Source organism: Pleurodeles waltl, chromosome 6 (assembly GCF_031143425.1).
Source record: "Pleurodeles waltl isolate 20211129_DDA chromosome 6, aPleWal1.hap1.20221129, whole genome shotgun sequence".
NCBI classification, from domain to species: domain Eukaryota; kingdom Metazoa; phylum Chordata; class Amphibia; order Caudata; family Salamandridae; genus Pleurodeles; species Pleurodeles waltl.
In genome coordinates this window covers 294,429,517-294,442,427 of record NC_090445.1, presented here as the reverse complement: position 1 = coordinate 294,442,427, position 12,911 = coordinate 294,429,517, and the positions used below count along the sequence as shown (strand labels likewise).

General features: G+C 43.5%; 1 protein-coding gene across 2 annotated transcripts in view; it reads right to left on the bottom strand.

The window, feature by feature from the left end:
* Positions 1-2,137: 2,137 nt before the first annotated feature.
* The window catches only part of PRR29 (proline rich 29), a 527,555-nt gene continuing 516,781 nt past the window's right edge, over positions 2,138-12,911 (bottom strand). Inside the window, exon 6 of one of the 2 annotated variants that reach the window (XM_069238100.1) lies at positions 2,138-2,648. In XM_069238100.1, the coding sequence (XP_069094201.1) occupies positions 2,620-2,648 (29 nt within the window). In that variant the 3' untranslated portion in view covers positions 2,138-2,619. Of the gene's footprint in view, positions 2,649-4,121; positions 4,321-12,911 lie in introns of those variants that run through there. The other variant, XM_069238101.1, reaches the window with a different exon arrangement.

The window sequence follows — 12,911 nt, the reverse complement described above, 5'->3', positions numbered from 1 at the left end:
GGGCTCTAATACTTACCTTTGGTGTTTTCTAATACTCCCAGTGCCCCTCTACACACTACACTTGCCTAAGTGGGAAACCAACATTCGCATTCCACTATCTTATTACATGGTTTGTGTTCCCGCTAGGCCCATTTCTAACTACTGTGACTTTCACTAATTCCACTGTTTTCTAACTGTTTTTACACCTGTTTCTGCATACTAGTGTATATAATTTGTGTATTACTTACCTCAAAAGTACCTTTGTTTTTGTGACACTAAGTATTTTCTTTCATGTGTGTGAGTACTGTGTGACTACAGTGGTATTACAAGAGCTTTGCATGTCTCCTAGGTAAGCCTTGGCTGCTCAGCCACAGCAGCCTCTAGAGAGCCTGGCTTCTAGACCCTGCCTACATTTCACTAATAAGGGATGACTGGATCTAGTATAAGGTGTAAGTACCATAGGTACCCACTACAAACCAGGCCAGCCTCCTACACCATATAATATGGTCCAGTAATGCCATGGAGGACAAAGGTAGCACCTCAAAGTGCCAAAATATGACCATATCACACATTTTAGCCATTATGTAAGATTTTTATCTTACACATGCTTATTTTGCAGTGGTAAGCTTGAAACGTTTTCATTTTCTTAAAGTGCAGTTAACAATGGATTTGGTTAGAATTAGAATGTAGGTTTCCTTTTTATAAATAAAGTGTTGATAAAACAAATCACAATAGTGAGGACCTGTGCATGTATGAAATTATGTTGCTGCAGCACTTACCACATAATTATGGTTTACCACATGTGCCACATAATTTGCAAAAGTTACAGATTCCACAATACATCTTTAGCCTCATTTAGGAGGTTTTGGCACAGGGCATTATCACAGGGAATCTTGCTGCGCTACCCTGTGTCAAAAGAAAAGGGCAGTAATGCAATGTATCTATAAAATATGTCACATTCCTGTCCTTTTACCCTGTGCTGGTGCACAATGGGCTGCCTAGCGCCAATACTGGCACCCTTGCACCATGGTGCAAGGGTGTCTGTGTTGCTGGGGTGATTGTTTTTGAGCAGGAAGGGGCCCCTCCCTGCACAGAAACAATCCATAGAGGTGTTTTCCTTTTTCTGTGTGCTGCAGAATGCAGTACACATGGAAAAAGGAAACAATTATGAGAAACAAATGTATTTCTTCTTGTTATATCTCCCTTACGCCTCCCCTGGGGAGGCGCAGGTTTTTGATGCATTCACAGGATTACAAAGCCTTGTAAATATGGGAATATGTCAAGTACCATGGATGTTATCTGGGAACACCCACTGAAACACCCGTGGCACACCTCCCTGCTGCATGGTGAGGCAACGCAGCAACTTACCCTGCATTGTCTGAGTCCATATTTACAAGGCCATGAAGCAGGGGGGCTTCACCTAGCCTTGTAAATATGGCCCTGCATTGTGCACCGCTGGACCGTCACTAAAAGTGACATTCTGGGATGCAGAGGTGCTTGTAAATAAGCCCTGTTGTTTCTAGTTGAAACAGATACAAATATTGCTATAGAACGTGGTGCAAAGGCTTTATCCTTGCTGCATAATTTGGAAGACCTTGTCACAACATTTGTTCTTCAGTGACACATTATCCTAGTAGGCAATATCAAAGCTGTGCAGAGATATTTAGGGGCTGTCATTATGAAGAGGAAATCCATATTTAATCGGCACCCATGATATATTGTCCATATTTTATATCTCACTGTGTAATACAGATTTTTATACAACTGCATTTTGTATAATAAAAGCAGCCAAACATGTAACATGTAACATATAAGTACACTTATAACATAGTGGTGGTCGTTACTGTGCAGTTAATGTTAAAATGCACATTCAGTTGCAAAGTCGTTTTTATCTGTCTCTAACTTTTGACATTGTGAACAGATTTCCACTAAACTTGCCAATCCAATAGTTTATTCAGTTCAGCTTTGGCATACAAATGTACCTGAAGATCTATGCAGGATACAAAAAATAGTAAGGGGTTCCTTTTTTTCACATTTTAACTCCCCAAGAAAATGTAACTAAATTATTCCCAATCCGGCCTAACCCTACCAAATCCCATTACATGCCAATGTGCAATCCGTATCCATTTTTTACATACCTACATTCACCAACCTAAACTCTAGTTTATTTTATTTATTTATTTGTCGTGGTTTTTATAGATAAAGAGGTAAACGGTGACAGCAAAGCAAAACGCAATACGGATACAACAAATATAATATTGCGATCATCGCACATTGTAACAAAGTCTAGAATTAACTCATTGCAGCTGGCACTTACATTAATGTGTGTTTAAAGGAAATACATTAGTTACCGCGAGAGTATAGAGTGCAAAGAAAGAAATCGTGTGTACCTATTAGTTTTTAAATAAGGACAAGTATTCATTTTTAAGGATAGTATAACTAAAATACATACAGTAGAACGAGGAAACAAAACAAATAGCACTTAAGCCTATGTTGACATCATGATACATTCCAATTGTACTAATGTGAGATCCGATGGAGGCCCGTGGACGTTCTTCAGAGCTTCTCCCGTTGGCGTATCCATAGTGATAAGGTAATTAATTTACCGTTAAAACAGGGGCTCCAAGCAGGATGTGCTCACTATCTCCCATCAGCGAGATCATAGTATTCTGGGAACAAGAGAAAGATGCAATCAATGAAAACACGAGAATGAATCCACCACAAGCACTTTACCCACTCCCAGCTTCCCTCTTGACTTGACTTAAGCGCACGCTCTGGGCCTCGACAGCGCTCTCATTCTGCACTGATTAAAGTACTTATCTTTCTCATGACGATCTATGTAAGGTAAAAAAAAAAAAACGTAATGGGTTTAATTCATTCATATTTTAGCCCCGCTAGAAAACTTCGCTCAGTCATACACCCCAAACGTGCTTTTACTGTCTCAGTGTATACCTGTATAGTCCATTTTTAGGGTCGAGCACAAAGCGCTCTGTCCCTGATGTAATCTCTCCATGGGCTTTTAACCACACCCATTTCACGTCCATCACTTCGGTTGGTTCGTGGGCTTGACTTTTAAAATTCACTTGATTTCATTTGTGAAAGGCATGGACTACTTTTTATTTCATAGTCAGCGCGATCTTGCTCGACAGTAATCGAGCGCTCCGTATAACAATGATCCTGTTACATGGATAATTTCACTTTTGCTGGTTACATGGATAATTGCACTTTTGCCGGTTACATGTATAATTGCACTTTTGCTGATACGTTTCAGTGCAAGCAAACTTTTATTTCCTTTTGTGTCTCAACTTCGCGCTCATGGCGGCTGTCGGTTCGGTATGTGAAACTGTTTTACTATTCAGTTTATGTGGCAAGAAAAGTCTGGTTAGGAGTTTAAAACGCTAATGGCTCTAACTCGAGCAAATGCAGAACCCATTGCATTGCAAATGTGGCATTGTAAATATTATTTCTCCTTGTAGATATGTCTCAACAAAAGCTATACGCACATGGTATTCTTTTATTCATTACACATAAGCAATATTACTTAATAATACTCTTCAGATCTTTGTAAGCTATGAAGAAATACGAGGATGCAATATTAAGCATTTCAAAACTGAGGTTGTTGTTTAATACAACTGAAGACAAACTATCTCTGGTTTCACAGAAAACACAACATAATTAACCCAAAAGACACCTGAGATTTTTGTTCTTAGCTGATTTAACAGATTTATAACATTAAAGTAACATACCAGTTATGAACAAAGCAACATTTATTCACACACTGAGCACTATCCAGTTATCAATACTAGAGCCAGTCACAGTAATTAAAATGTCAGCCCTACACCTTTTTAGGGTGGAGAGCGCAAAGCGCTCTGTCCCTGTTGTAATCTCTCTGTGGGCTTTTAACCAAGCCCATGTCACGCCCATCAGTTTGGTTGGTTCGTGGTCTTGCCTTTTAAAAATCGCTTGATTTCAATAGTGAAAGGCATGAATATGTCATGCCTTTTCCAGTGTTTAGCCCTCCTCGAGCGCACTGGTCAACTACTGAAAACATATGAAGTTCCATGTTTTCCGTATGGTTTCTGGACTACCTTTTTTTATTTTGTAGGCAGCGCGATCACGCTGGGCAGTAGACATACGCTTTGCATGACATCGACCCTGTTACAGAGATAATTGCACTTTTGCCAGTTACAAGGATACTTGCATTTTTGCTGGTTACATGGATATTTGCACTTTTGCCGATACGTTTGACTGGGAGCAAACTTCTGTATCCTTTTGTGTGTTTGCTTCACGCTCGTGGCGGCCGTCGGCTTGCTTATGTGAAACTGTTTTACTTTTCATTTTCTGTTTATGTGGCAAGAAAAGTCCAGTTAGCAGTTGACAATGCTAATAGCTCCAACTTGAGCAAACTCGACACCCATTGCATTGAAAATTCTTGTTTGAGCTATCATTGCTTAAAACTGTTTTAAAGGGGTTATGAAAGAGTCACACCATTCTATATCTCTGACATTTTAACCAGTAGCAGCTGCTGCAAATATCAAGGGGAGGGACATGGGACAGGGAGGATGACGGGGACGATGGGGGGGCAAATAATAACTTTTTTTTTTAAAAGACACACCGTTCTGTAGGAGGCTAGCCTGGCTTATAGTGGGTACCTTCTGGTACTTACACTTTGTGCCAGGTCCAGTTATCCCTTATTAGTGGATTAGAAGTGTTCTAGCAGCTTAGGCTGATAGAGGTAGCTATAGCAGAGCAGCTTAGGCTGAACTAGGAGACATGCAAAGCTCCTACTATACCACTTATATAATATAGCAGTGTATCACAGGAAAACACAATACTCAGAGTTACTAAAAAATAAAGGTACTTTATTTATTGACAATATGCCAAAAGTATCTCAGAGGATATGCTCCCTTAGGAGGTAAGTAATATACACAAAATATACACACAAACCAAAACCAAGTAAGTAAAATGCTTAGAAAAGTAGGGCAAAAACTATAGAACACAATAGAATGCAATAGGAGAAAATAGGCCTAGGGGCAACGCAAACCATAAACTCCAAAAGTGGAATGCGAACCACGAATCGAGCCCAGGCCTAGTGTAGTGTGTAGAGGGTCACTGGGAGTGTAAGAAAACACTAAGGGTGTCCAAGATACCCCACCCCAAGACCCGAAAAGTAGGAGTAAAGTTACCCTACTACTACAGAAAGACAGTAAAGTCAGTAAAGATAGGGGATTCTGCAAAGACAACAACTGACTGCAAAGCACTGAAGATGGATTCCTGGACCTGAGGACCTGCAAAGGAAGGGGACCAAGTCCAAGAGTCACGCAGGTGTCCAGGGGGGGCAGGAGCCCACTAAACCCCGGATGAAGGTGCAAAAGGGCTGCCTCCGGGTGGAAGAAGCTGAAGATTCTGTAACAACGGAAGGTGCCAGGAACTTCTCCTTTGGTCAGAAGATGTCCCACGGTGTGCTGGAGGATGCAGAATTATTTCCATGTAGAAAGACTGCAAACAAGCCTTGCTAGCTGCAAGAGTCAGGGTTGAAGATTTTGGGTTCTGCCAGGGCCCAGGAAGGACCAGGAGGTCGCCCCTTGGAGGAGGAGACAGAGGGGGCGCTCAGTGACAGAGAGAGTGCACGCAGAAGCAGGCAGCACCCGCAGAAGCATCAGAACAGGTGTTCAAGAAATCTGAGCACGGGAGTCATCTCAGGACAACAAAAGAGGGTTCCACGAAGTCGGAGGTCAACTCAGCGAGTTGAGCACTGCAGGATGGAGTGCTGGGGACATGGGCTAGGATGTGCATGAAGGAATCCTTGCAAAAGTGCACAGAAGCCCTAGCAGCTGCAGATCACGCAGTACACAGGATTACTGTCTGGCGTGGGGAAGCAAGAACTTTCCTCCACCAAATTTGGACAGGAGGACCACTGGTCTGTCTGGGTCACTTGGATTCAGCTCCTGTGTTCCAGGGACCAAGCTCGTCAAGATGAGAAGGGACCCAGTGGACCGGTGATGCAGAAGTTTGGTGCCTGCGTTGGCAGGGGGAAGATTCCGTCGACCCACAGGAGATTTCTTCTTGGCTTCCAGTGCAGGGTGAAGGCAGACGGCCCTCAGAGCATGCACCACCAGGAAACAGTCAAGAAAGCTGGCAGGATTAGGCGCTACAATGTTGCTAGTAGTCTTCTTGCTACTTTGTTGCACTTTTGCAGGCGTCCTGGAAACAGTCAGCGGTCGATCTATGGCAGAAGTTGAAGAGAGAAGTGCAGAGGAACTCTGGTGAGCTCTTGCATTCGTTAACTGAAGAAAAACCCACAGGAGAGACCCTAAATAACCCTCAGAGGAGGTTTGGCTACCTAACCAGATAAGAGGAGGGGTCTCTGACGTCACCTGCTGGCAATGGCCACTCAGAGGTCTCCATTTGCCCTCACACCTCTGTATTCAAGATGGCAGAGGTCTGGGACACACTGGAGGAGCTCTGGGCACCACCTGCGGACACCATTACACGCATGCGCTACATATAGGTCAACACCTATGTGTAGCGTCACAATGGTAACTCCAAACATGGCCATGTAACATGTCTAGGATCATGGAATTGTCACCCCAATACCATTCTGGTATTGGGGGGACAATCCCATGCATCCCTGGGTCTCCAGCATAGAGCCCGGGTACTTCCAAACTAACTTTCCGGGGTCTCCACTGCAGCTACTGCTGCTGCCAACCCCTCGGACAGGTTTCTGCCCCCCTGGGGCTTGGGCAGCCCAGTCCCAGGAAGGCAGAACAAAGGATTTCCTCTGAGAGAGAGAGAGAGGGTGTTACACCCTCTCCCTTTGGAAATAGGTGTGAAGGGCCTGGGAGGAGTAGCCTCTCCTGGCCTCTGGAAATGCTTTGAAGGGCACAGATGGTGCCCTCTCTGCATAAGCCAGTCAACACCGGTTCAGGGAACCCCCCCAGCCCTGCTCTGGTGCGAAACTGGACAAAGGAAAAAGGAGTGACCACTCCCCTGACCAGCACCCCCCAGGGGAGGTGCCCATAGCTCCTCCATTCTGTCCCATACCTCTGCCATCTTGGATGCAGAGGTGTGAGGGCACAATGGACAGCTCTGAGTGGCCAGTACCAGCAGGTGACGTCAGAGACACCTCCTGATAGGTGCTTACCTTTCTCAGTAGCCAATCCTACTTTGTGGGCTATTTAGGGGCTCTCCTGTGGGCATCTCACCATATAACGAATGCAAGAGCTCACCAGAGTTCCTCTGCACTTCCCTCTTCGACTTCTGCCAAGGATCGACCGCTGACTGCTCCAGGACCCCTGCATAACCACAACAAAGTAGCAAGAAGACTACCAACAACATTGTAGCGCCTAATCCTGGGTCCAAGTGTCTTCGACAGTCCAGTGGCCCTTCTGTCCCAATTTGGTGGAGGTAAGTCCTTGCCTCCCCAAGCCAGACAGTAATCCTGTGTACTGCATGAACTGCAGCTGCTCAGGCTTCTGTGCAGTTTTGCAAGACTTCCTTCGTCCACAGCCTAGCCCAGGTCCCCAGTACTCCGTCCTGCATTGCCCAACTCACTAAGTTGGACTCCGACGTCATGGGACCCTCCTTTGTAACTCTGAGTTGACTGCTGTCCTCAGATCTTCCAAGTGCCTGTTCAGGTACTTCTGCGGGAGCTGGCTGCTTCTGCATGAGCTCTCCATATTGCTGAGCACCCCCTCTGTGTCCTCCTCCAAGGGGCGACCTCCTGGTCCTTCCTGGGCGCTAGCAGCACCCAAAATCCTCAACACGACTCTTGCAGCTGGCAAGGCTTGTTTGCAGTCTTTCTATGTGGAAACAACTCTGCATTCTCCAGCACACCATGTGACATCTTCTGACCAAAGGAGAAGTTCCTGGCACCTTCTGTTGTTGCAGAATCTTTGGCTTCTTCCACCCAGAGGCAGCCCTTTTGCACCTTCATCTGGGGCTTAGTGGGCTCCTGCCCCCCTGACACTTGCGTGACTTTTGGACTTGGTCCCCTTCCTTTGCAGGTCCTCAGGTCCAGAAAATCCGTCTTCAGTGTTTTGCAGTCAGTTGTTGTCCTTGCAGAATCCCCTATCTTGACTTTACTGTCTTCCTGTGGTAGTAGGGTAACTTTACTCCTACTTTTCAGGGTCTTGGGGTGGGGTATCTTGGACACCCTTAGTGTTTTCTTACACTCCCAGTGACCCTCTACACACTACACTAGGCCTGGGGTCCATTTGTGGTTCGCATTCCACTTTTGGACTATATGGTTTGTGTTGCCCATAGGCCTATTTCACCCCACTGCATTCTATTGTGATTCTACATTGTTTGTACCACGAGTATATATCCTCTGAAATACTTTTGGCATATTGTCAGTAAAATATTTTTTAGTAACTCTGAGTATTGTGTTTTCTTATGATAAAGTGCTATGTGATATAAGTGATATAGTAGGAGCTCTGTATGTCTCCTAGTTCAGCCTAAGCTGCTCTGCTATAGCTACCTCTATCAGCCTAAGCTGCTAGAACAACTCTATTCTACTAATAAGGGATAACTGGACCTGGCACAAGGTGTAAGTACCACAAGGTACCCACTATAAGCCAGGCCAGCCTCCTACAAATGTGACTGAAGGTAAATGAATTAGGAGAATTGTGATGCACCCACCAAGGCTCTCTCAGATTCAAGATCCCCTTTAATGATATACTTGTGTTGAACACCTTCTGAATGTAAGACTGAACTACCCTGTTCATTCTGTCAGCAAGACACCTGAGGCGAAAAGAGTGCTGTCTTGTGATGCTAAATCAACAGATTACTCAAAAACTCTCTTATCTCATAGGAGGTGAACTGCAATACATTACCTGTGATGATCACACCAGAGATACCTTCACATGCAAACTCATCTCTGCGAAAATCTACCACTGTACCAGTGTTCACAATACTGACACAGTGAAGTACCCTCCATTTAGCTGTGTAGTTAAATATTAAATTGTGCAGGTGAAACAAAAACATGCTCCTCCAAAGCCTTTGTAAATGCTTATTCAAAAGAATCTGGAAAAACAGGACCACACAACCAATTGCAAGGCATCATGTCCAAATGTCCTCATTAGAATCTCTGGATCCAAACACTGATGCAGCATAGTTCCAAATTCTACCCACACAGTGATAAGACCCTGGTATAATCAGTACCTTAAAAATCTTTAATTTAGCAGGATGAATAATCAAGAATGTAAAGATCTGAAACTCATCCTTTAATTGAATTCAAAACTAAATGATGACTATGAAACACAAAATTAACCTACAGAAACAATTATTTTCTCTGCTCTCAGCAGTGTGTCAGAGTCATTAGTATTTAGTTTAAAAAAATCTAGCTTTCAGAGGTTTTTTTGTTAAATGCTAATATTTATTGAGTGGCTGACTGATAAATGGCAGTAGCTCAGCCAAACTATGGAGTTTCTTGAGGAGACACTGTAGCAAGGTCTGCAAATATCTTCTAAATATGTCAAGTGGAATTCTACCAGGGTGGCGGAGGTAATGAACACCGCCATCTTGATCCACACACCTTACACTACTACGCTGCGCACTACTCAGACACCCCTACAGTGCTGGCGAGAGGATGGGAGAGCTCATTTTTTTACCAGGTGGAGTGGAGCGGCCCTGGGAGCGGATTCGGGGTAAGAAGCCCAGGAACCCAGGAGCTTTCAGGAACATCAAGGGGGCTCGAGGGGCTCTAGGCAGAGAGAGGTTTGCCCCCTGTGGCCCGAGTGGCCCAGTTGGTCCCGTTGGCCATTGGCCCCCGTTGCAGGACCATTGAAGGCTCAGAGACCTGGAGAGTATGGCTCAGTGATTGCAGGCCAGTGAGTGTGGAGGTAAAACAGTAAAGAGCCCCAAACGCTTGCCTCTGCAATACAGTCCAGCATTACAGCTTTTCAAGCCCTCCAAGCGTGTAAGGAGACAAATCATGCAAATCTCGCAGTTTTTTTTTAGCCTTGGCCCAGCCCAGCCCAGCCCAGTCCAGCTCAGCCCAGCCAACCCAATCCAGCTCAGCCCAGTCCAATTTAGCCCCTGCCCCGAGCCTCACAAGTCTCCCAAGCATGTAAGGTGAAAAATCACGCTGTTTTTTTGTCAGCGGATTGGCAGTTTGCACTGGTCTGTAAACGTCCATAAACAGCTGGAAGCAGTGAGACTATGTAGACTACACAAACGATGAGCAAGGGCTGGGGCAGGGGTTAAGGCTTGAGGGTGCCATGTGAGGAAAACATGGAGACATTGAGAGTGATAACAAAAGTAAAGATAAAAGATAATTGTGTCCTCTTGTTGATATGGTCTCTAGAAGGCTCATAAGGCTCTTGAGTTAAGGCTGTAAAGACTGTAAAGACTGTTTTAAAAGAATGTAACGCTTTCCGTTGATGGCCTATTGAGTTCAACAAGCCTATTAAGTGCATTGGTTTAAGGCCTAGGAGGCCACTGTTTTGAGAGGTAAAGAACAAGAATGCGGTGGCAGTAGTTAGCCACTGCAGAGTGTGAGTCCTGTACCAGCAGAAGCAGTCTGGTTAGTGGTGGGTGCAGCTTGCGGGTGTTTAGCAGCATGCCCTGTTCGGGCCCTATACTGTGATCATGTGGCCGTGACCAGAATAAATAGCCTATGATGCCTTAAGTGCTGTTTGTGACAATGCCGCCTGAACGGCAGAACTGTTTGACAATATATGTGTACCTTGTAAATTGGTCAATATTTACGTCAATAATACACCTAAAATAAGAAAATTGCAGTTCAGCCCTAAAATGCGGTCGGGACGTGTAAGAGAAGCACATACGAGAACAAAGAAGAGGAGAGGGCTGTACATGGGGCAAAGAGTAAAAACAGCAAGTTAAACTCTGGAAGGGAAAATGTATCTTTAATATCACCTGTGACACAAATTTTTAAGAATGTACTGAAAGTGCCAGAAAAGTTCAACTTTTTAAAGGACTCATTGGAAATAATCTTCTCTACTCCGAAGGATACAAATTTATGTACAGCACTAATTACACTGATAAAATCTAGTCCAGCACAAATGAATGATCAAAGTAAAGATTAGAGAGAGAACTCACCGGGAATTGGTTTAAAAAATAGTTTAAAAAAACAAGAGGATGAAACTGAGGAGTAGAAGGAATATAGTGTGATGTTGGGGTGGGGCTCTGTCAGCAACATGGATCTTTCATCTGTAATGCCAGAGTTTCCTCCTCAGCAAAACAACAGGAGTGAGCATACAATCCCCGTATTGAAGAATGGATACGCAATTCCAGTAGAAGTTATTGTGGAGACCGGTAGTAATAAGTCAGGGAAAGCAAAGATACCTTTGATCAAACCAGATGAAACAGATATAATCAATATACTTGAAAGAGAAAAGGAGGGTAACAATCTTGTAAGAAAAACCGTTGGAGTACCTCAAAATATCTCACTAGTAAAACAAACTCGACAGGTGAAGCAGGCCACACATGATATTCAGAAAGAGGCTATAGATCAACAAAAAGAGAGAGTGCCAGCAGCTGATAAAGTAAATGTATGGGAAATTGTGTTTAAAACATCACAACTGACTCTCGAGGCACTGACAGATCAATCAAACAAAATGGATGTCCAAATAGATTTATTGAACATATTGATCAGAAGCTTGCTGATTTAAATAGTCTGATTACGTGTGCACAAATGTTTGCAGCAACATCAATTATTGAATGTATGTACGCTGCAGTAGTGGATAAATTGAAGCTAATCCCAGAAGGCACCAAGGGATTTAAAAGTGAACTATCCTGTGGTAAATGCAAAAATATAAGAGGAAACGAACAAGCGCTGTGGCCCCAAGAGGGAGGATAACAAATCTTTTGGAGGTAAATAACTTAAAAAAGATGAAAAAGAAGATGTTTTCAATAACTTTAACGCCTAAAGCAATTGCAACGATGTGAACATTAGTGAGAACACTAAGAGCGATGTAATAATGGATATTCTGGAAAAACCCAATGTCTCTGTTGTGAAATTAACAAATCATTCATTAGAACAGGGAATGACAAACAACAGAAAAAAAAGTTGCATAAAGCTAGAAACAAGCAACAAATAAGTTCAGCAAGGTTGGAGGTCCTAAATATGCATCAAAAGAAGAAAAAAGACTAGTGAGACGTAGCTGGCAACAGTGAAACTGGAGCTAGAACATATGAAATTCTATCCAATTTTTCAAAAGTTGGAGGATGATTATGCCGGAAAGACCGCAAATGAAAAGCTAACAAAGGGTGCTAATTTCTCAAAAAGTACAATGAAAGCAGATAAGCCTCCAACAGCAGTGCCTCTAAACGACAGGGAAAACACAGTGTCCCAACAGGGGACTTGGGACCAGAAAAGGCAGCAAGCAGAAGTATTTAATACTGTGGGAGTCTCCGGAAGTGCAGATACTAATTATCAATATCAGCAGACAATCTGTGCTGTGACTAATAAGGAAGTCAGACTGCAATCAGTAGATACAACTAAATATATCTCAGAGGCACAGAGTTCAATTAAAAAAGATATGAGGTGTCAAGCATTGGGCTACAATGGCGAAGGAGATCAGAGAAATACTCAAGAAACTGTGAGAAACAGTCAAGTTAGAACACCAGTAGAAAAAGAGGACTGGAACTCTGTTATCCAACCGTTTAACTCATCAAGTAAAATAATCATTAGGGACACATATAATTCTAGAGGGTCACTTGACATCTTAAACTGGGGAGTATATATTGAACTTACTGCTTGTAATTCGATCACTGTCAAAATTAACCTTGTGTGATATAGTGTCAATTGAGTTTTTGGGCTATGGTGAATGGGAGGGTGCAGGAAACCACTATGATTTCCTTTCAAAATAAGTTACTAGCATAGTAATGAATGCGAGAAAATGATATTTTGGCAGCTTGGGGAGTAGAGCTATCTTTACCCCCAAAAGATGTGTATCCAGTACCCTTTC